The 24846-nt window shown below is 46.4% G+C and overlaps 1 protein-coding gene across 12 annotated transcripts in view; it reads right to left on the bottom strand.

Annotated features, from left to right (window-relative positions):
- The window catches only part of SHROOM1 (shroom family member 1), a 47822-nt gene that overhangs the window by 12862 nt on the left and 10114 nt on the right, over window positions 1–24846 (bottom strand). For 5 of the 12 annotated variants that reach the window (XM_029583419.1, XM_029583412.1, XM_029583409.1 and 2 more), the window contains 3 exons: window positions 12169–12241; window positions 6055–8893; window positions 1005–1075 (listed from right to left, as the gene is read on the bottom strand). In XM_029583419.1, coding sequence (XP_029439279.1) covers window positions 1005–1075; window positions 6055–8862 — 2879 coding nt within the window. In that variant the 5' untranslated portion in view covers window positions 8863–8893; window positions 12169–12241. Of the gene's footprint in view, window positions 1–1004; window positions 1076–6054; window positions 8894–12168; window positions 12242–17488; window positions 17646–17846; window positions 18116–22868; window positions 23070–24846 lie in introns of those variants that run through there. The other 7 variants (XM_029583414.1, XM_029583415.1, XM_029583413.1 and 4 more) reach the window with 7 other exon arrangements.

Consider the following 24846-nt stretch of genomic DNA (forward strand, 5'->3'; position numbering starts at 1 on the left):
ACTTGTTGTTGTTTCTCGGCAGATCGGACGGTGGAGCCGAGAACTCGGGTAAGCGAGAACGGAAGCGAAAGGCCACAGCGAGAGCGACCGACGGGTAACGAAAGCAGGTCAAGTTCCACCTGGCACCCGTCTGCAGGGGTCGCAGTGCACTCTCTTTAAAAGGGGAGGGAGGGAGGGGGAACTGAGCGCGTCAGGGGCAGAGATCAGAAGTTTAAGCTCATGCAGAGGAAAAGGACTCATCTACCGAGAGCGGTAAAGCAGCAACAGTGCTAAGCAGACTTGTTCCAAACGTCGACTTCTCGCTTTCTAGGCTTTTGGACGCATGTCTCATTCCTTTTTTCTACAAATACATTTGTATATATTTGTTCCCGTTTCCTTTGGCCACCAGCTCAATTGGAACTGGTGCCTACTGGGCCTTGGTGCCAATCCGCCTTCATTCACTTCGCAATTACCCGGGGCTCTCTCCACCCCAGACCCACATTTCTGGAGCAGTCTCGGCCAGGGAAAACAGATAGTGTACACCTCCCCCCCATCTGACCCAGTGAGGCTGCTGTGATCGTTCCCTTCCCCCTCCTTCCCGAGGGTTGTGAAAGCTGCCTCTGCAGCAATCCTGGTCCCAGCTAGTCCAGGAATCAGAGGCAGATCCCACCTGCCTGACAATAGCGGCCAACAAGCCATCGGGATGGCCCCTGGACCTCATTTCTCCACGCTTACGCTTTTCTGAGTAAAAGATTTCCTTCCCTGTCTCGCGTGTTTAGATTTTGTAAGGTTCTGTACAGGAGGAAGGTAACATTACACGGAGGCAAGATCCCCTGAGAAGGGGAGTAGAGTCTTACAGACCTGGGGCATTTTAACATCACTACTGAAGTGAGGCTTTGAAGTGACAGAACCTGTTAAAGAGCTGCTGTGCATTTCTGAACTGGTGCTGGAAAACCCATTTAGCTGTACGCCAAGGATGTATTCGTGTAAGACACTGAAAAATCTTCCAGACCCGTTAATCTTACCTGCAGGTAAATGTCGGAGGGTCTTTTCCATTCAGAGCTGATGCCGTGTGGGTTGTGCTTCTACTGAATACCTGAAAACGAGGAAAACAGAAGGATGCATTTTCTGATTTAGATAATGCGACTCTGAAATAACTGACGCAAGACAGAGAACTTCAGCGGTGCTGTGTGCACGATTAGTGCCACACAGAGGGATGCTGGCGCCGTGCTTCAAAATTTACAGACATAATTCCTCACCTTTCTAAGTCCATGCTCAAGGTGAGCTGCAATTGAAGGACAGCAGTATTTGAGGCAGTGGAGGGCAGAGCGACTCGGCAAAGGTCATGTGAGGCATCAGTGGCAGTGTTGGGGTTTGAACCTTGGCTTCCCCAAGTCTCCACTCGCTAGGCCACCCCTCCCGTCAGCAGCAAACGGTAAGGCCCGTTCCTTCCAACACAGGACAAGAACCTCAGGGGCATCTGACAGACCGCCCATAGGCTTAACAACTGCGGTATCTCCAGTGCAAAATCTGACACTGGGAGTGCAGCAGCACCTTTTTCATGATGTGACTGGCAGAAAACACAAAATCAAATATCCTTTCCTTAGGGGACTCGCTATTGTAGACGTATGGGGAAAAAAAAGAGCTGATCCAAAGTGCTTCCTTATTTATGACTGGTCTACAAGAAGTCTTCTGTTCTAATGGCTTCCAGCACCATCACAAGAATATTATATATATATATATATTCCTGTGACGGTGCTGGAAGCCATTAATCTCTAGAAATGTGTCTTGTTTATTTTGGAAGTTATCTTGTGTGTTAGTTGTCATGTCCAAAAATATTCCATAACTTTACCACATTCCTGCCTGTGACGGTGCCCATGTGGCACGGCACAGCAGACTCAGGATTCAAGCTTGCACCCTGCTGAGGACCACTGAAAGGTCGGGCGGGCCTTGGAAGTGAAGCGCTCAGTCCCAAAGAGGGACCGAGGTTTTGGCGGTGCTTTATTGGACATAAAGAGCGGCCCCAAGGGACTTTCTCAGAGCAGGCATCCCTCCAGCCCTCGGGGTGGGGGCCGGCGAGGATCCACAGTGCCTCCTGGACATGCAATCTCAGATGGAGAATTTAAAAGAAGGGAAAACACCTCTTAGGCAATTAGAAAACCTTTGCGCTTGATAGTCCTCTGGCCTCCTATGTAACATTAATCATAACAAAGCCAATCTTTAACGAGCTTCTGCATTTTTGGTTGAGAAAGAAGATATGGTAATTCTTCTATGCACCAAGTCGACTGATAGCACTGCCGTAGCAGGTGCAGGACAGGTTCATTGTGCCCGGGGGGGGGTGGTCAGAAGGCTTCCAGAGATACAAGCCAGGCTGCTGATCCTTCCTAGGGCCACGTGTATGACCCATGAGAGTTGGCTATGCTTCCAGATAAAGTCTTCCAGTTAGAACAATCTGAATACAGGAATGTAGAGATGTAGCACATCAAAGCATTCAAGGGATCTGCAAGAAAGCAGCTTATAGAGAATGACAAATATAGACCACGAAATCTGGAAATCAATCCCGAGTGCGTGTCACTGCTGGCCGACGCATACCCTTCTGACATTCTGCCATGTGCTACAGGCGCTGGACAGGGAATGCTTAACCCGCCTTGGGCAGATTTACTGAAAAAAAAAAGTGGGATATAAATGCTTAATTTCACTCAATCCCACACACCAGTGGGAGAAACACCCGGCCCTGGAGTCCTGTGCAGAGCGCAGGCACCGAAGCTGGAGATGACTTTTCGGTAACATCGGGAGCCTCCTCATCCTGCTCCGCAGATGGGTGGCGGGGACCCCTCCATCCTAAAATAATCAGCTCGCCTGTCAACATCAGAGGAACAGCGGCTCCGGACTGTTCACAGGAGGGTGAAATCAGGAGCAGGTGACTTGCCCGATCCCAAGGCAGCCTTATTAATTAGCAGGCCAGGTAAATAGAAATCAGCACCATCTGTTTCCCCACTCATCCAGAATTCAAAGAGAGAACGCGGCCTTTGGAAACTTCTCAATGGCAGCTGCTTTCCTCCACCGATCCTTGTAATATTTTTCGGCATTATTCTTGTAATCGCTGTTTATGGAGCAGAACAGGTCCTCTTCACCAGGAGAGCTCATGCTCAGCAATTCATGAGGTGCGGCGAGTGGCTCATCCGAAAGCACCTGCGTCAACAGCTGTTCCAGGATTTGGGGTTTAATCGGGAACCCGTTACCACCCGAGCCCGGCAAGTCTCAGGGTCTGACCTTGTTCCAGGTGCTAAGGACTCAGCTGGGAGTTTAACGCCCGTTTCCAATACATGCAATTCAAAAGCACTTTATACCGCCTCCCTAGTCAAAATACGGCAGTGCAAAGTGGTGTACAAAATAGAAAACCTCAGAGCCAATGATACAAATAAACAGCAAAAAAACTAATTAAAATCTGTCCTTATCAAGAAGTGGCCAGAATGCTTTGAAGCAGGCAGTGGATAAACCAGGAGGAGCTCAGCTGTTGCTGCTGCCTGGAGTCGCGTGCGTAATCCCATCCGGTATCCTCTAGCAGTACAAAAAGAGGACAAACGTCAGAGTCAGCTGCAAACAAACCAAGGGACACTAGCATTGCATGTACAGTGCCAACAGTGGGCTCAAAAACTGGGCCAGTGCCAGAACCGAGGTCTGGGCCTAGCCACAGGTGAAGCGAGTTGTAATTGCTCATCCATTTCAGACTTCTCACTTCCAGCCCTGGCTTCACCTCTGCATGCGTTTGCTTCTGGGCTGTGCTGCTTTCTCTAGGGGAATCAGACCTGCAAGCAGCCTCAAACAGATCCTCCAGGACAGCACCATATTGCACAGATAAGAAGCTGCCAGACTGGATCAGACTAAAGATCCATCAAGCCCTGCATCCTGTTTCCAAGTACCCGGCAAGTACCCAAACATTAAATAGATCTCATGGTATACCCAGTTTGGGATTGGGGGTTGGTACTAAACTGGTCCTCTTCTTTCCTTACAAACAGAACCCAACAAGTCAAAGTATCATCTAGGACTTTCAAGCTGGTTTCCCCTAAATATGGGTGTTCCACAAGTTTCTTGCCTCTCCTCAGTAACTGTCAACATTTTCCTGCTACCTCTCTGTAAACTTCTTAGGCCTCAATTATTTCATTTATGCTGACGATATTCAGCTTTATTTCCCTTACCATTCATCAGACATACATAGCTGGCTCACCTACAACAGATTAACATTCAATCTCAACAAAACAAATACTTTATCTCAATAGAAAAAAGTGAGAATTCATACCCGAGCACTTTCCTCTTCCTTGGGCATGACGTTCCCATCACTACTCATGCCCAAAACCTTGAAGTGATTCTAGATTCATCTCTAAAACTTTAAGGCACACACAAAATCAATTCAGAAGCCCTGCTGGAAACCGCGCCTGCTAAGACGTCTCAAACCCTGTTTATAACAACCAGATTTTCAGACAGTAGTGCTGCTATATTGGGATTTTCCAGCACGAATTATTGTAAATTGATACATTTAGGCCTTTCAGTCTACAATACAAAATTTGGCAGCCTGTATCATCACATCAAAATGTGATCATATTACATCAGTCTTAAAAGCACGTCATTGGCGTCCGGTGGAATTTCATGTAGAGTATAAGGTACCACATTTCCAATGCAATGAACAATGACCTACCTTATACAACTAACCTACTCTTGAAGTTATATCGCCCAACTAGGAGCAGCCTAGTGGTTAGAGCAGGGAGCTACAAACCAAGGAAACCAGGGTTCAAATCCTTGTGACCTTGGGTAAATCACTTCACCCTCCATTGCCTCAGGTACAAACTTAGATTGTGAGCCCTCTGGGGATAGGGAAATACCCCCAGGACCTGAATGTAAGTGGCTTTGAAGGGCCAAAAAGCAAAAGTTCTCTCGTCCTACTAGAATCTGAGCCATAAACTAATTTTGTTGAGGCTATAGAAATATATATTTTGACATGCCAACTCTGATGCACCCAACTTTTAGATAGCAAGGCCCATCCTGCCTGCAGTGCTCGTGTTTCATACCTGTGGACCACCCACGTACTTTGTCCCCTGCACTGAGGCAGGTGCAAACCCAGGCATCTGAAAACTAGGGGCCAGAAACCGTGCAACCTTTCTCCTCCCCTCGACCTAACCCTGCCCAGTGCAACACCGTGAAACGGCGGGCAATGCTTTCACTCGCATGCAGGAATGCAGCAAAGAGTGCAATTCTCAAAGGGAGGTTTTGCATGGGCACACACGCATGTACAACATTTTGAATAGCGTCCCCTTAACGTTCAAGTATTCCAACCAGGCAGTCCTCTAAGAAAAAGTTAGCTTGCTCTTATGTCTTGCTTTAAAAAAAACCAAAATTATATACACACACATACACATATATACACACACATACACACAACATTTTTTAAATTTTTTATAGAAACTCTTCATTGCCCCCCCTCCCCCAGTAATGCATAAATTATTTCATAGTATACAGAACCAATATGATGACCTGGAACTGCGCAGGTACACGGAAGAGAAGAGTTATAGCGATGGGTCATTTATCCAAGTTATTTTGGGGATAATTTTGAAAAATAAAGTCTGCAGTACTTTTTACCTCCAGATTCACGCCAATTTTTTAAAAAACGGAAAGTACGCACTCACTTTTCCCCTTACCAATGATCCCACCAAAACTACTCCCAACTTGTAAGCAGAGTTTTTCTGGGAAAAAGGTTACACACATACTTCTGAAAATCTAAAATTAGGCTTGTAGGTACAAACCCCCTGGGAGCACCTTTGCTCATTGCGGGTAAAGCTATGCACATACAGGCCACACACACTTTAGATTATCCACATATCATGCACGCTATTTTGTATAAGGCCATTTCTGCCATTATGCACCATTTTACCTGGGGAAAATCACCCTCCCCATGGCTACCTAAAGCTTCACATATGCATTTATACGGGTGATCAGATCTTTCTGCAAATACCATGATGTGGTTCTACTTAACATCAGCAGTGAACTAATCAGCGTACCAGAGGCCTTATTCAACATTACCTGAGCTGGAGGGGTTGACTTTGATCTTTCCCGACCTTTACTGAAGGCAAAGTCTTTAGAATGGTGGAGACTTTCTGCAGAGGGGCACAGGCCAGAGTTGCTTTGATCCACTTCTCTGACCAAGGGTTGGGTTCTTGATTGCACGGATACAGCAAGCGAAGTGCCAATGGTGGCTCTGTCAGTCCATGACACAGGTGTGTCACTAAAGGATTCAGGACTTCTTCCTGAAGACTGAGGTTGAGAAGACCCCTCACTGCTTGGGGGAGTTCTACTGCCGCTTGAGTTGCAGATCCACTCAGAATGCCTTCTTGCTGTTGAGGGCCTCTGCATGGGTTTGGACAAAGGGATTTGTTGGGTAATAGTAGGTCTCAGACTTGTCTTTCGTTCTATATATTGAACAACTGCATTATGCTGTATTTGTTTCAATTCTGTCTTTGAAAGATTGGAGGTTGACCGTGCTCTCTCTCTATTCTCTAAAGGTTTTCTTCTGGATGCCGACAGACCTGGATCATTATTTTCCTCTGTTGCTACTCTGGTGTTCTCCAGATTCCATAAGGAACTAAGAGTCTGTGGCATGCCCAGTTGGTCCAGTTTCTCCGGTTCCGAGTAGCAAAACTTCTTTTGCTCTTTGGTTACCCTTTTCCTCCCACCTATTCGAGAAACCTGTGGCTTCTTGGAATCTTCGCTTTTGCTGCTGGTTTCCAACAGGCCGCTAGGAGGAATGAATCGGATATCTTCATTTGCAGAAAAGGACCGAAAGTGTTCAATGGAAGGTCTTTTGGAAGGATTTGGCTTTAATCTTATAGGCAAGCTCATCTGCAAATCCTTTCTCTTGAAGGAAGTTTCTCTCAGGACTTTCTTTTGAGCAAATTTAATTTTTTCCCTATAGTCTTTCATAAAACTGTCGTCCAGTGAAGAGCCAGGGCTCCCCGCAGCTCGACCACCATCGGGCAGCTTCTCAATATTCTCCTCGGTAAGTTGCTGGAAACACTGATTCTTTGGAAATAGCTTGGTCTTTTCTTCTACCTCAGTAATTGGTCCTGAGGAAAGGCTATGGTTTTTGTGAGTTTTCTTTGGTTCATTTCCTGGGTCTTTTGGGGGCTTAGTATGATTTTTGCAATTTAAAATAGTGGCCACGTTAGTGTGTCTCCCTCCAGCCAGGTGATAAAGCATTGGGGTTGTCTCCTTGTTAATCTTGTCACTGGTGAGATCACATACAGGAGTACTTCTAAGCTTCTGGAATTCAGGTTGTGCTGCTTCATAATGACCTGGATTTGCAGTGACCTCTTGCTTTTGGTTTATGTTAAGGTCCCTACTGTTCTCATTACCTTGCATCTCATATCTGAAAACGCCTGCGGACCGCAATGTCACGTCATCTTTAGGTCCACAATAAAAAATCTGCTGGGCCTTGCTTCTGAAGTCTGCTTCTCCTTGATTGGGAACACCAGTCTTCACACCATCTGGACTATGGGGCCGCGATGAACTATGCGTTTTGGATCGTTGGGTGAGAGATAACTCTTGCACATCTCTTCTTCTTTCTTCTTCTGAGCTGTGAGATTGAAGGTCAATGCCTACCTTCCTCCTTGGCAGGCAGGTCTTGGTTTCAGACACTGACTCATTTTTAAGGGAAGTGCTTGTGAATTTTATGCCCTGTGTCACATCCTCAATTTGCGTGGGATGTCTGTCAGACCCGAGGTGACTGTGACTGTTGGGGAATGGAACCTCCGTCCTCCTGCCTTCTGATAAAATGCTCAGCGGGTCTGCTCCTCTGAAGGGTTGCACGTGCGTCTCAGTAGCACAGAGATACTGCTTGCTCTCCCTGGCATCATGACTGGTACGTGGTGGGTGAGAGGATTTACAGTTCAGCTCTTCAGGAATTTTATAATCGTGAACCGAATTTGGAGCACAGAGAAGCTTTTGTGTCTTGGCCATAGAGTCCGATTTGAAGCATTCTTGAAGAATAAAGGAAGAATGTCTTGTGAAATTGTGTTGATTACCCTTCTTTTCTGTATCCTGGGATACGTCCCATACCTTAGGTTCATCTGGTAACCTCTCACTCTTTTGCCTGGCGTTCCCAGGTGGTTTGGGCTGCGATGCTGAAATGGCTCCTGGGATATTGTTACTATGAGGAAGCTCTGCCACTGTTTGGTATATGAGATCCCCAGGACTGGAGCCCTTTCTTGTACTATCAAAGCTCCTGATCGCTTTGTAGCTGTCCAGCCTTGCTGGTGGGGATGGAGGGTGAGGCAGCAAAGACTGAGAGGAAGGCCAAGGTGGAAGCGCCTTATGAACAAAGTCATGGTCGGGAGTGCTTCCATGCCGTCCACAGAAACTAGCTCCGTCAAAATTATTCCGACCACCAACATCCTTTGGCTTAGGCTGAGAAGTCTCTCTCAAATCAGAGTTTACTGCACCGGGATTATAAATAGCTCTCACGTATTCAGAGTCCATGTAGGACGAGGGCTCTGACGGCAGGCTGTAGTTTTCATTATAAAATGAAGCCGTATGATATTCTGGGACATTTGAACCACCGCAGAATGAGCTGTAGGCGGAGTCTGCTTTCCCAGGCAGGTTCAGCAGCTGGTCTAGGGCACTGATGGACTTCACGGGCGAAAGTCTGTTGCCATAATGAACTGAGCCTAGGGGGTGCAGCAGCTCCGCGACGCCACCCACATCCTTCAGGCTCCATCTTTCCACCTTGCTGCCAAAGGAAGCCATGGCTAGGCACGCTGCGTCGAGGATTTCAGAAGTCAAAGGAGCTTCACGTCTTCCTTCTCGCGTGGCCCCACACACTACATTTTCTCTCATCTATAAAAACGTTCGTCACACAAAGGCAATCCTGCAAAGAAAAAAAGAAACAGAATACACCAGTCAGTAAAAAAAATAATAAAATCAGAAGGCTGGTTTCATTTGTAGTCACAGATGGCATTAATGGTATTCATCTGCAAAAGAATTCTTGAAAAACTTCAAAGGACATCTGAAGAAGGGGCCTACGTGGTCTCCGAAGCTAAAGGTATCAGAGGACTTGAGAAAACTTCACGGAGTTTCATCTCTTACTAGCGCTCAGATGAGCTCAGGCACCAAAGTTTAAAGGATACATTTTCAATGCATATTCAACTTGCCCTCGCGCAGGTTTCATCAGGTCAGATGTATCCTTCACTATTCTATGAACCCCGAATTTAAATGAGGATACTGCCCATTGCAGCCGTTTGCCAGCTGGCACTCCCCCTCTGTACCCATTCTGACACAGCCGATTACCCGACTGGAGGGTCCTGCACGGAACATTTCCTGATTCATTCCGAGGACAACTACTGGAGGTTTGCACATCTCCAACCAAGCTGCTACCTTCCGAGGTCCTCCTTCACTTAAACTGCCTTTGCAGCTCAGTTCACTCACCGGTAGTAAGGAAATAAAAGTTTTCTTTTCTTTTACTCCCTCTGTACTGCATGCAGAGGTTCCGTTACTCTCACAAGGCTAGGAGCAGGAAAGCATCCAGACAGGTGTGCAGAAGCAACACCGAAATCTCAAAACCCGGGCAGCTTCCATGCACAAGAAAAGTGTTTGGATTGCACCAAGAATCTTGATGCAGCCCAAAACCGTTTCCAAATGCATCAAAATGTCCCGACATCTCTCTCAGAGGGACCAGCCGGTTCCTCTTCTCAACCTGCCCAGGCATGTGTGTTGATTCCTATGGTCCAGGGTACAAAATAAATCCAGGAACTGTGACTGTAATAATCTTAATGATGAAACACACAGCCCTTTCCCCTGTAAGTAATTTAACTTCTCTAATTTGCATTCTTATAGCTTTTTATCTCTTATCCCATGTCACTGAACGTTTAGGGTCCCCGTTTCTTTCAAAATGTGATTTTTATAAAAGTAAGTATGACTTCTATTCCCATTTTAGCTCCTAGCTCAGTACAGAAGGTAATACCATATACCACGGTGGTGGGTGGACAGACCATATACCACGGCGGCAGGTGGACAGACCTGCCTCTCTCTGCTGCTGTTTCCTTGTACATTCCTTTGTCTTATCATATGACTTCTATTCCCATTTTACCATGGCGGGTGGACAGACCATATACCACAGTGGGTGGACAGACCTGCCTCTCTCTGCTGCTGTTTCTTTGTACATTCCTTTGTCTTATCGTATGACTTCTATTCCCATTTTACCACGGCGGGTGGACAGACCATATACCACGGCGGGCGGACAGACCTGCCTCTCTCTGCTGCTGTTTCCTTGTACATTCCTTTGTCTTATCGTATGACCATCCCCTTTCCTGCATACCAACCAGACTTGGTTTCACATTAATCACATCTAATTATTTCACTGGGATCCCAGGTATCAATCACCTTTATCTGTATTTCTGGCAAATCTAAACCTTGCCGGCATAGCCGTGCCCTTTTCTGTCAGATCTGTACACCTCTGGCCCGAGTCGGAGGTTTGTCCAAGGATTTATATCGCAGCTGGTTTCTGCCTTGCGGTTCTCAAGTCTCCGCTTTATTCAGATAACATTAAGTGAAAAATGTACTCAACAGACTCAGCCTGCGAAGGAAAAAGCATGGCAGTCTTTTTTTTTTAAATGAATTTCCTTACTGCGTTTCCAACAAAACAACGAATTATAAACTACCAACACGGTGTCTCTCTTATGCAAAACTCAGTCTTGAGGCACAGTATTGCAGCACTTAGTGTACAGTATTACTTTCACTATCAGCGATTCGGGATAAAGAACCTCATTAATCTGTACTGGCCTAGTACCTTAGAGCCAAATGGGAAGGTTTCCATGCAGGGCACCCGGGTTTGACTCCTAAGCCCAGCTGAATCTGGGAGTCCCGGTCATTATCAATCAACGGCAACAACTAAAGGTTAGCTGGATAACTCGCTAGTTATCGGCCACATGAATATCTGGGCATTTATCTGGCGATAACTTAGGGGGCACTCTGGGGTGGAGTTATGTTAGGTGGATAAGCTCTCTGGCTAACTCTGATATTCAGAGTTAGGTGGATAACGTATCCCACCGAGTCTGCTTGCGTCAGAGAGCTGTTCTAAAGTTTATATTCTATAATGTAGCTGCACTGCTGAATACACTTCCAAAGTCAGCCAGACAAGCGGCCTCTGGCCAAAGACCATGGCTTGCTCCAGAAGCCATGGCTGTGATGGCTGGGCTGACTTAGGAAGGGTGGGGGGAGTGGAAGAGAAGAGAGGGGGAACAAAAAGATGTGACATCTCAGCACCACAGCCCAATTAAAGCTGGAAGCCCAAAATGAGCAAAAAACAGATGTGCCAAAAAAAAAAAAAAATCTAGCAAAAATATAAGCACTGGAAAATCAAAAGCCACAAAATAAATAAATAATCGTAGTCCTGCTGGTTGGGCAGCGCATCAGATCCATTCCTAAACGCTGGATTGCAGCAAATAATAAGCGTCTGTTACTTTTCAGCTGGAAACAAATAAAGATATTCTCCCAGTGCACGGAGCAGAGGGCACACGGGAAGAAACAGCAGGAGGCTCCACGAAGAGAAGGCGATGCTCGGATGCTATGCAAACGCTTTATCCACCTCCTTCCTTGACGTTAGCTGTGAGCGCAAGCATTTGAAGAACTGCACGATGTTCACAGACTGAGCTTCAACAAAACTTGCCAAGAGAGGTCCCCGGTGGATGATTTCAAAACACCAAAAAGTGCTCATAACATGCAGTATCCATTTCACAGGGAAAAGTGAGCTCCAGTTTCTCTCTTTCCTATGATCTGCCCAGGGCAGTGGTTCCAGCTCCTAGCCAAAAAAAAAAAACCCAAAAAAACGACAACCACACCACAGACCCCCCCCCCCCCCCTCCCTGTGCTACCTCTGCCTTCTGCGCTGAGAGACTGCCCCGTCAGCAGCCCAGGCCGACACTCACTGCCACGCTCGTTAAGGAAAAGGGGTGCAAGGACCTAAGCCTGTTCTCTTGGGTGCTGTTTGGGGGAAGGTCTGTGGGGGCTTTGTGTACCCCGACTGCCCAGACTTGTACAAGTGAAATGCTAAACTACCCCTGTCCAGAAGGGGTTCAGACACAATAGGCCATTGTCTCATGTACATAAATTAAATAAAATTTTAAAAAAAGCCGCATCAGAGCTCACGTGGACAGGAGTAACTCAAGCAGCGACTCAAATGCCTCTTGGTTTTCACATTAGCGTTCATCAAGATTCAACCCTGTGGAAAAAAAAACAAAAAACTTGCAATGAGTGTCACTGAGGAAGGATATGAAACAAAACAGCTTTCCAGGCTCTGCTGCTCACAATCTTCTGAGGAGAGAGTCTCTTAACTTGTTACGTTTCAAGTTTTAAATGAATATGTAAAAAAAACAAAACAAAAACCCTTCAGCTAGATGAATGTACTGTGGCTTTCCCGGTGGGGCAGAGCTGGCACAGACTGCAAGGCAGCCAGCAGAGACATACCTCAGCGCTGATGCTCATGTTTTACCAGAAAGCCCCACATTCCTGGCAGGGTTCACGCAGAGCCAGAGAAGGTGGTGGGAGCAGGGCCAAGAAGCGGGTCAGTGGCGACTGAGAAAGGGGGTCAATCTGATGGCTCTGTGGTGTGATTCCAAGACCCCCCCCCCCCCCCCCCCCGTTTCTGCCCCTTGCGCTGGTCACAGCTGGCAGTGCCGCAGAAGACCGGCGTTCACAGCTCCTCCCTCTCCGTGGGAAGGGAGCCCCAGTCACCGACATCGCAGCAACCCGATTTCAGCTTTCCCCTTTATAATGGACATGAGCAACCGTCAAGATCCCTATGGAGGAACTAGCACGAAATGAACACTCGCCCTAGCCGCAAATCAGTCCATCGCAGACCCTAAAGTGAGATCTCACAATAAGAAGAAACCATTCATTCTCTGGCGATTCATCTTGTTCCTAGTCATGATCCTGTTGGAAGGATTTGGTGCTTAAACCTCTTCCCAGCCTGCTGGTGAAGGCTCGGGATTTTGACATCTGCGCCAGGAGTGTGCACTCAGATTCGTCTGTGATAAGCAATTCATTTGTCTTCCGAAACTGCTGGGTGGATTAAAACAAGGAATGCCGTCGCCGGCTGTAAGAAATGTCCTGCTAGGCTCACAACACCCAACTCCGGGGCGGCCTGCGCATTCCAGAGAGGCCGTCTCCGTTGTCACTGTGATCAGCTTTTTTTTTGGGATGGATTAAGAAAGCAGAGAGAAGACACAACTTTGGCAAAAAAAAAAAAAAGGACAGAAAGAGGTTTTGCAATTTTTTTTTTTAGAATTCTTAAGTAGCACGGGAAGCCGGCAACTAACAAATTAACTAAGATCTGCGGGAAGGGCACAACACCATGGAAGAGACAATGCCCTTCAATTGTAGCCTTTCTGGAGTGATGTTTTACAGACTCCAGAGCTTCGCTCCTAGCCGGTAATGTCCTAACTGCGCCTGTGCTGGACTTGGTCTACACTGAAAGCGCTCGCATTTTGTTTTAGATTCTTATTCTACTGTAAAAGATTTGATACTTCGCAGGAGCATGTGGAATCCGCTCGTTCATGTCTTGAAACGCTTCCTGTACGGAGAACTTGCTACACACAGTGAAGGTCTCCCAGCGACGCAAACGTGGAAGGAAGGAAGGAAAGAAACCATTTGCCTCGCTCGGATGCCCTGCAGTCATCCTCTCAAAGATGGGCATTTCTGCTGCAGGCCGGGGTGGCCAACTCCACTCCTCAAGAGCCTCAACGGGCCCTGCCTGTCAAAATAAGTCACACTGCGTAATGGTGCAGGCAAATCTCTCTCGCGCATAGTCACGACGGGGTAGCTGGAAGCCAGGCCTGTCTATGCTCTTGAGGGCTGGAGTTGTCTATCCCTGCCCTGGGCTATGTTTCTGTTTATAATTTATGATTCAAAACCTTCTGTTTACTTTCAGCGAAACATTGCAGCATGCTTTAATTACCTTAATCAGACCAACATCAGTAACCAGTTTGGTGGCAATGCCAGACTATTCTGGAGAGAGCTTTATTTTTGAGCACTGCATGCTCTTATTAAGCCAAAACATCTGAAATTCACGGCAAACCGCGTCATTAGATGGCCAAAGAGGATACCCAAGTTACAGGCCCAATTAGTCCGAGATGGCCCCGAGTGTCTCAGCAGTATTTCTTATCCGAGGTTACCTTGGCTACATTACTTTGGCTGTTGAGCGACAAATCTATTAACTTCTGTGCTACATAGTTTAATACTTGCCCAAACTAAACAAAGCTTGTCTAATTAAAGAACAAATGAATGATGGTATTATTTCATCTCCAAATTACTTGAGGCCATCCAAGATGAAGATGAAGCAATCACCTTCTGATAAACAAAAAGGATTTCTGGTTTCGTTTAGCTACATGCTCACAGATAAATCACCAGGCAAAACTATATAACAACTATAGCACACCATTAGTTTGCTGAACATGTGTGAGAGACAAAGGGAAAGGGAGTGATGCCCAAGGTCACAGTGAAGGTCACCAGCTAAAGTGAGTCTGGAACTCGGAGCAGGACTTCTCCTGAATCACAGGCCAAATGCTACAAGTCCTTCTCTTCCAAGATCACCAGCAAATGCGAGATAAAAGCTGAAAACATTCTTCCAACAAACCCACTGCTAAAGCCATCTTACCTTTGAGACCTGGGATAAAGTGTACTGCTGTCTTTACAGGGAACTTCATAAACATGTTTTAAATACTTGTGGTATAATTTAAGTTATATCTGAGATTCTTCTGGCATTTAACTTTAGCTCATCTCTTTATTTCATAATCCAATTCCATGTAAAAGCATCTGCTGTACACAGCATAAGCTAATTTTGATTATTCCATATAAGGAGTATTGTTTCAGTGCAGGCAGGCAGTCATTTCTGTCACTGGCAGCAGCACAGTGCAACGTTTTACAATATCACAGTATTTATTTTCAGTAGGCAGCAACAGTCATTCGTTTTCAAGATGTCAACCCGTTCTCGCTCATTCACTGCAATTAGTGCTTCTGGTGCTCTCTGTGCCTAGCAATCACATGCACTCCCTCTCTTGTGCGGGCTGCAGTTACGTCATCCCCTATTAAGCACTGTGCTGGCATGAGACCCTTGGAAACTAATAGCAGCCTTCTCTCCCCACATCATTGCTCTTAAAATTAAGGGCAGTTTTCAAAACAAGATATTAGTAAATTGTCAAAATATCTTAGAAACATAAAAACAGAACACATGTTTGCTTTTATGTTGTGCACTACGAGAGGCCTTTCCCGGAAGGCAGACACATTGTCTCTATGCTGGTGGGTCCAGCTGTTCAACATGCAAAAGAGATGCGTGTTCACGCTCTACTCCCACGGGTTACACCTGTTCCTTCAGGACAGTTTTCACATTGTAATACATGGGCACTGTTGGTGCTGCAGGGGACATCCTGCACTGAGGCATCGCATAAAACTGGGATCTGCCCAATCCAAAGGCAAAAAAAAATGTGCTTTTAGTTTCTAATGCCATAACATATCTAACATTTGTTGCGATAAGGTTTTCACTATATTCCCTGAATTCTTGTTTGCACTGAAAGTGTTGTTACTGCTTAACCCTCAGCTCAGCTATACACGTCATTGTATCAGAAGGCAGACGCGTTGGATCGGACAATTACATTCATTAACGGAGGACAGAGTGCGGCTGGAAATTCAACCCAACAGCCTGGTCTGTGGGCATGAAATGTGGGGGGAAGAGAGGGAGAGGAGGAGTCAGGAAGCAGCAGGGAGAAAGCCATGAAAGCAAGGTGACGACATTTACACAGAAAACATCTAAATGCAGCCCCATGACAACAGAGAAAGACTGCCAGGCCCAACTAGTCTGCTTACATTCCTACCTACTGCATTAGCTTTATCCCTTCATATCGGTCTTAGAATACCAATATTACTGTTGGCGTCAGGCATGCTTGTATATCATTAAGTGGTTTGGGTATCTGTTGGCATGGGCAGTTCTCCCACTACGGAAGGCATCATCACTTAATTATAAAACAAGGCATGTGCTTATGAACAAAGGACCGAAAGTTCTGCCTTCTGAATGGGCCACTCTGACCACCTGACCCTCGGCCCATCGTCCAGCTGGTAGACCGATAAGGTAGACCGAAGCGCTCTTGCGTTTTACATCTAATCAATCCACCCCCGAACAGAGGGAAAAAAAAACAAAAACGTTTTCAAAGGACTTCAAAATTCCCAATATTAAAAATCGTAAGTGTATCTGTAGGAGGCCTTACCAGCTCAGAGGCAGTAAAGAAGAGAATGTAACGTGAATGAATGCCTTCAGGAAAGGAAGCTAGAATGAAATCCACCGAGCAGAAAACCAAAAGCACAGTTACCCATCTCCTAATGGTAGTTTCCAACTATTCCATCTTTCGGTGAACAGGTTCTCTTTCCAAACTGTGCACAAATTTGCAACCATGAGGCTATTTGCCGCCCAACGTTGGTGCTCTTGTGCCAATATCATGAGAATTGGGTTTGTCACCTGTCTCTCCTGATCTCTGTCCCACATGTGCATGCTTGGAACCCTGCCGTCCGGACCTCACTAAGGAAGAGATCAGGACCGCGGTCATTCATCGCTGTTTGGGCTAGAAAGCCAGAAGATTAGAAGGCTCTGCTTAGGGCTCATTTTCATCGGGAATGAAAAGATTAGAGGAAGGATACGCTAGGGAGAACTCTCACCAGCCCCTTGCTGAATGTATCTGTAAAACTGACCAGCGCCAAGCCGGCCAGCGCCCCTTGATAAGAAACTTGCAGCACATCAGGGAATGAGAAGAGCGAGAGAGAGTTAGAATATGTTGGATTGCAGGTAGTGGCAATCGGGATGAAACGGAGAGAGAGGAGGAAGATAAAAAGAGAATGGAAAAACAAATACGGCATGGAGCGGTCAGAGTTCAGGCAACAGAAAGCAGCGACCCAAGACAAGAAGATCAAGCGGAGGCGTAGACGAGAATGGGGCCAAACGACAGAAAAGTAAAATAAACATCCTCCCCCATGATAAAAGTAGTTTTTCTCTCGAAAAAAAAAATCCTCCTAATGTTCTGGGCTTTCAGCTCAATTCAAACCTCAGCTAACCGGGCTACGAGATCAGGAATCTTGATTTGCAAGCCACCCAGAGTTTCCCCTGCTCCCCCCGTCTCCCCCTCACTCCCAGCTACTGCAGTGACAGCGCTCTCTGGCTGAGAGGCAACAACAGCGGCGCCTGCGCGTATCCCAGCACACTCGCCCCCTGGAGTCGGGCGCTAGACGTGGCTCTTGCACCCCTCCCTGCCTCCCTGACAGCTGCGAACATCCCGACCCCAGGCGGGCCCCAAGAAGCAGGTCTTGAGAGCCGAGCCCATTATTAAAAGACACTTGTCATGGTGCAGCAAAACCCCACAATAAAGGGGGTCACGGATATAACAAGGCCCTCACTGCCCTCGATCTGTATTTTTATAGCAGGGATTACCAGACGTTCCCAGAACTTTACCACCTGGGTCCTTCCGGGTCTTGCTTCCAACTAAAGCTGCAACCGTCAGTCTTCCTGGGCCTCGTCAGGCCGAAGGAAAAGAAAACGCTAGCAAGAGCTCGCACTACTCACAAGACCTTCCCTGGGCCGCTCCACTTCCTGCTTGCAGTACAACCCGCCCGTAATAAGGACTGGATTGATTGTTCAGGCAGCAAGACAGAACATAATTGGGCTAAAAATTAACAAACTTAACCTGGAAAAAAAAAAATGGCTGGGCACCGTGCCCTGCAATCCTGCTCAGAAACCACCTTCACTGTACCTCCGGCACCTTGGATGAAAAAAAAAAATACAGACGCACCGGCACCCTCGTTCCTTCCTGGTAACTAGCGCAGTTTACTCCCACCCTGCCTCGTACGTTTCAAGCTTTCTGAGCGCCGCAGCAAGGTTTGCGTTTCCCGCCACACGGATCGAACGCCATCTGTAGACGAGCAGGAGGAGATTCTTTTTTTTTACTCTGGCGATCGTCCCCCCTCCGAGACCCCGAGAAGAGCGGGTTTCGTGGAACCAAGAGGCCAAGAAAACCCGGTCCTGGCCCGTACGGAGTCAAACGCTTTGCAAAGAACACGGGAAAAGAATGTGCTTGATAAGAGCGGGCGGCGCAAACCTCTCAGCAGCTTGCGAGCAGTTATGTCATGTACACGGTCACTATCAAGGTGCAAACAGGGAAGGCAAACACCGGCCCGCATTTTCCAAATTCCAGGCAGGTGCAGAGTCCACAGCCGCGGCGGCAGCTTCCTGCCCACCAAGCAGCTCAAAGCAGCCTCCGGTGCAGCGCTCACAGCAGGCCCCTGTCTCCTCGGGCACGGCTGTCATGTGCCCTGGAGACAAAGGCCTTTTGGATTGGGCGGGAGAGGGGGGGGGGGAGATCACAGTTTTGATCTCTGGCCAAAAACCTTAAGGATAGCATTGCAAAATGAGGTGTCGTCCCCCCCGCCATGGAAACGCCTCTGAAAATTACAGCTTTAATCCCAGAAATGGCTTTTTATAAAACTGCCCTGCCTGATATATGGGTGAATGTAAGGTCATAGGTCACGGTGTGGGCTTCCATGCCGGGATAACTTTCGAAGCAGACCTCTTTGAAAGCCGGTGTAACTTAATGCACACTTTTGCCGCGGAGGGGTGGTTTGAAAGTTACCCCGACAGTGGCTATTCCTTCACACACACCCCCCCCAGAACAACAATGGGCAACTGCCTGTGTGGGATTAGAGGAGGGAAGCAAAGCACTGCCCGCCCGCTGAGCTACCTCGCCGGCACTAAGTAATAAACCGGTGCTTCTTGGCTAACTATGTCCCTCCTCCATTTTACTGCACTGGTTTCCAAACAGCTGGAAGATGATGTCATCAGCACGGGGGGGGGGGGGGGGGGGGGGGCAGGCGATGACACTCCAGGATGCAGTTTTATTATCGCTGTCAAGACTAAGAGGATTAACATAATAATAATATTCACAAGGAGAAAACTAGGCAAATAAAACTAGCTAAAACGTGAGAGGTCTTTCTTAGATCGAGAGTTCAAGGTAGCCAACCTGCAAGAGCATTTCATTATTGTCGTTGCCACGTGGGGAGGGGGGGGTAGTGACCGCAAATGGGTTTGCATTGCATAGACCACGACGGGCATGAACCTCACTTGTTAGCCAGGGTACAATCTCGATATCTCAGATTTATTCTCATCCTTCTTCTCAATACTTGCCATGGGCCCTATGTCGCAGCTTGGCCTCAAAATCATCTTACGAAGGAGGAGAATTAGAAAAAAACAACCTAGGATCATACTTGGAGACAACGCTGGCTGGCGGTAAAGGCGTTCCTTTGTGCTATTCAGCCACCTCCAAAAAGGGGAAAATTAATCCTCAGATTGTTGGAGGCTCCCCCCAAACCACCAAGACACCGATTCCTTTACTTAACAGGTCTTCCGCTGAGAGAAGAGACGGCAGAGTGGGGATCCAAAGAAGGTTTAGAAAACCACCAGTGGTGGAACAAAACGAATAGGCAACAGATATTTACCCTTTCAAATACTACTAGGAGACTGCATGAGGTTTAAAACAAAATCATTTCAGTCATTTTTTCAATCAATCCACAATTAAGTTCTGGAATATATGTCAGAGGATGTGGTGAAGGCCACCGATACAGCTGGTTTTAAAAAAGGTTTGGGCAGGTTTCTGGAGGACAACTATTAGCCAAGCACACTTGGGAATTGCAATCTGCTAGGAGGGAGACGCGGGGTTACAAGCTACGAGGTACTTCCATGTGACCTAAACTAGCCACTGTTAGGAGACAGAAGGCAGGCTCAATGCTCCTTGGTCCGACCCAAAATGGCACTTCTTATGTTCCTGTTTATAAGTCCTAATATATCGCCAACCTGTCCTCGGTGGACTTCAATCTGTGTAATGCTTAACCAATGTCACTGTCTCATGAAATGCTGATCCACCAGTGCGTCTCCATTCTGTTTTCTCTTCCCCCTCCTTGTGTGTCTCTGGCTAGGGTGCTTGACAGCAGCTGGGTATGCTGAACTGGGAACAGAGATTTTAAAAAATTCAAAATTTACATTGCTTCTAATACAGAAACTGAGAATTATATTTAAAGGAAATAAATAACACTGCATCATATCCAAAATGATAGAGAGGATGGAATAGCTCCTCTATGAGGAAAGGCTAAAGAGGTTAGGGCTGTTCAGCTTGGAGAAGAGGCGGCTGAGGCAAGGGGGATATGATAGAGGTCTATAAAATTATGAAAGGACTCAAACTGGTAGAGTAAATAACAGTCACATTTTTTCAGATAATACAAGAACTAGGGGGCACTCCATGAAGTTAGCAAGTAGCACAATTAAAATCAAAGAAAATTATTTTTCATTCAATGCACAATTAAGCTCTGGAACAGATTGCCAGAGGATGTGGTTAGTGCAGTTGGGTTTAAAAAAGGATTGGATAAGTTCCTGGAGGAGAAGTCCATAAACTATTAATCAACAGGGAATAACCACTGCTTAGGCCAGCATTAGTAGCATGGGAACTTTTTAATGTTTGGGTACTTGCCAGGTACTTGTAGCCTGGATTGGCCACTGTTGGAAACAGGATGCTGGGCTTGATGGACCCTCGGTCTGACCCAGCATGGCAACTTCTTATGTTTTCATTACCGAGCTACGAGTTGCTTTTAGCATTTGTCCGAGATCTTCAGTGAAAACAGCATCACTAGGAAGATGAAGCTCAAAACCCCCTTTCTGTGCTGAGAGAACCATCTAGTTTCAAGAGGCTGTGCATTTATGGACAAACATATTCAGGTCCGCAAGACTTCTGCACTGCTCTATGTGGCAGAACCTCTAGCGACATGCAAGAGTAGACATGGCAGTCTAGTTAATCACTAACCGGAGAGATGATAAAACATTTGTCCCTGCAGCTATTTCTATTGCTTGAACTAAAAGGGCTGAGAGAATGCTTGGAAAACCCAAATTCCAGATTTAAGAAAAAAAGAAAATGCTGCTCCTAACCTCTACTCTCTCTGGTGTTCCGCCACAAAATGGCCTCCGCTGGCTCAAAGTCACATGATCTCACCTCAGGTGGAGCAGGGCCATCCTGGCTTTGCCACCCCTTTTCCCTGTTAGCTCAGGTACATTACCTTGTCTCTGTTTTAATAATAAAGTTATTTAATTAAAATGTCTTATTAACCGCATCCCCAACTGAAAGGAGCTGTCCAACAAGGTTTGCAATAAAAACATGCATAATAAAAACACAACTCATCCAACTACAGATAAACAAAGACACACATCACGTAATAAAAACACAACTCATCCAATTACAGATAAACAAAAGACACCCATCACAAACCATTAGCTGCATTTTAGAAAGACTCCACCGAGCCCCAACCCCCTCTTGCAATTACGCACCTCCCTTCCCATAGTTCCTTAGAATATCTATAGAATATAAATGTTAACAGTATTTCAAATAAGTTGAACATTAATAGGAAGTAAACATAACTAAATACATTAAACAGAAGGCAAGATAATATGAAGACTTTACCATAAGCCTACCAGGGAGATTTAAGGATTGCTCACCCTAACTAGTCGAGGGCAGGAATGTCTCACATTTCCCGAATAGACCTGTCAGATCTTCCCACTTGGACTATTAATTACGAGGTTACCATACAGCACTATATCATAAGGAACAAGCTACCTAAATTCTGTCTACCCCCCCAACTGTACCTATGGACTTGGTGTCTTTTTGTTCTTAGAGAAACTGGAAGTAAAAGTCCATAGATTGAACCAGAACTGGTTAAGCATCTCCCTCATGACCCGGAGCTATCCACTCTTCCTAACTGCTGATGCTGCCACCTTCCCTTGGGTGTATGCATAATACAGGCCCTGCAGCGGGAAACACTGAGCAGTGCCTCCCGACAACGTCAGCCCGACTGGGGTATTTAAGCAAGGCTCCTTGCAGTACACGTTGCTTGCGTGTTCCTGGTTCCTGTTCTCCTGAGTACTCGAGTCCAGCCTCACCTCGTCCAGTGTCTTCGGCCACCCTTGGCCAGACTCTGTGGACCTTGACCTCTTCTTTGGACCTGACCATACCTTAAGTCTGTCCTTGACTCCATCAGTCTGCTGCTTGCCCTGACTCCGGTGTGCCTGAACTTTAGTTATCTTCACCATCCTAGGGATTCAGCTAAGTCCTGCCAGCTGCTAGAATCCAAGGGCTCAACCTGCGGTAGAGGCGGCTGGTAAAGGTGAAGGCTCCAGACCGTCCCGCTACAGGGCGCGTTTGCCAGCTGCCAGCGTAGGCCTCATGCATTCGCAGCACAAAGGGCTCACACACCCCGCAACCCTTCACAAATGACTTACACTTCTAACTTTACCGGATCTACAGAAGACGTATCCCAAGATGAGAATGCCCTTGAGCTTGGGGACTACATAGGTCCCCTTCTTTGTATGTCTGCAATCTCAGAAAACTTTGTGAATCACCACCCTTTGAATAATTGTTATGCGAGGCAACTAAAAGCGAAAAACAGGCAAATGCCCCATCTTCTCCAGGACAAAGGCTTGAAATGCAGTCCCCACATAACTACTGCACAGATAATGTATTACAAATAACAGACATGACAGACAGTAGACTGTTCATCCTTTTTCACAGGGTCACGTGGTAAAAGCTTCCAAGACAAACAATGGTTAAAGCGCATACCTGAGAAACAACAAATCTTGGAGATAAGGGGTGAGGGAGAGGGGCAGAAACGGGAGATGCCTTAGAGAGGAGGGCACCTAATCTCGAGCCCACCCAGCTGGAAGGAATCCTGAGAAACCACTGTTAGCACAATTCCGTTTTTATGAACGGAATGTGCGTCCTTATCGCACGTAAATCTTCAGGAAGCTGGGAATTCCTTCTGCCGAGAAGAAACGGGGACATTAAAAGCTTGAGGAAGTTCACCAAGCACAGCCCTTAGCTTGCACGTTCCCACAACGGCTGAGAGTTCTTGCAAGCTCGCCTTTATTCCACCAGAAATCCATCTCCAAGCAGCAGAGGTTAGGGTTAATTGCTTAAAAATGTAACCTAAATGGATTGAGAAAGAAAAAAATAAAAAAAAGAGGAGCAAGCAAACTGCGAATCATCTAACACACATTCTGCCACATCTACTAAAACCATGCAATATCAGCGCATTACAAAATGCAATGATCTGCTCACAAATTTCTTACCAGCACATACCTAATATTCTAATACATTGTACATAGAATGATCTCAAATCTTACAATATGAAAAATAGTGTGCACAAAAACCTCTGAATACATCTCTTCCATGACGACTCAACCTTCCTCCTTATTCTTGGGATATATAATTCTTCTAATAATCCCCAAATATTTAAGCTTCCACTTTTTCTCTGGCGTAATACGTAATGATTCAATTCTTCTCATTCTTGGGATGTATAAATCTCCCAATGATGCCCTACAAGGGGCCCTTATCTCACCCTTTTGGGGTTCCTCAGAGGGTAATATGCCTAAAACAAGCAACCATAATTAGACTAGGAGACATTATTCCCAACTAATCTCTAAAATCACTCTCTAAAGACACCATCCTTTATCTGTTATCCTCAACATTTCTGACGGTCATAAACTGAAGTAAACATTCCTTGTCAAACTATTGTCCTTTAAATGAAATGATTCTCTATCCCGTCCTGTATATGGCCAACAAATCTCTATGAAAATGGAAGCACACTAAGTCAACCGTCTTCAGGCCAGGGTTGAGAACCAGGGAGTGGAAACATACACCCATGGTGGAAAGAGGACACCAGTGGGGTTATTCCCAGCGTGGCATCCAGTTCAGCCACGGAGCAACAAAGGAAATCAGCTCCACCTTGAATAACCATTACGAACTTGAAGGGAAAGGAGGAACAAGAAAAGAAGGGGGAGGTGACAAATTAGGAAGGAGAAAAATAGAAAAACCTATTGCAGATATATACACCAAGGAGCTCTGGACTAGTTTGTAAAGATTTAGCAAGGAGAACCTGTGCATGTTATATAATACCTCACACTGCAATCCAGTGCTGTTTATTCCTCGTTCGTTTGTTTTTCCCCAAATAAATCCCCTCCAATACGTCAACAGCTGTGGAGACATGCGGTTTGCTGTTGGAACAAGTCCTGTTGAGCTTTCTTCTGCAGCGAGACTCGGCAAGCATTTTACACTGGGCAGACTGGGGCTCCAGACTCTTCCCATAATTACAGGCTGATGCTATACTTTAAGACTTTTTCAGGAAGCAAGGAAGCTAAATATTCCTGAACTCAGTAACCATGTGTAAATATTCAGAACGCTTGTGGTGCATGTGGTCAGCAGCAAAATACCGAACTCAGGAACCAAAATGCATGTTTAGAGGAAGACCTGCCCCTTCGCATCCTTACAGGGGACTCTCCCTCCCTCCCTGCCCCACCTAGGGGCCGCTTAAAGGTCAATCCAGCCCTGACCCTTCGATAACGAAGGCCGCCTTTAACTGGATTAACACAAGAATTATCCCAAGAGGAGTTCTGCAGAGTATAAAAGTTCCTTCTTCAAACAGAAAGCACCTGAAATGTTTACTTTAGTTCAGTTTGGCTTGTTTCGGATATTTAAGGAAACCAGGCTGAAAGATCTGGGCCAGGCGCCTTATCAATGTATTCAAAATCCCTGGATTATAACAAATAACTCCAATGCCCAATATCCTGGCTATTTGACATAAAATAGAAAACGCCATCAGGGGCGGCAGGTATAACCCCCTCCCAGCCCTGGGTGTTCAAGGCCAAGGGATCCTGCAGTGCAGCCACAGGGACTTTGATTTACAGGAACTACCCAGCAAAGTGGA

The sequence above is a fragment of the Rhinatrema bivittatum genome, chromosome 18 (assembly GCF_901001135.1).
Source record: "Rhinatrema bivittatum chromosome 18, aRhiBiv1.1, whole genome shotgun sequence".
NCBI classification, from domain to species: Eukaryota; Metazoa; Chordata; class Amphibia; order Gymnophiona; family Rhinatrematidae; genus Rhinatrema; species Rhinatrema bivittatum.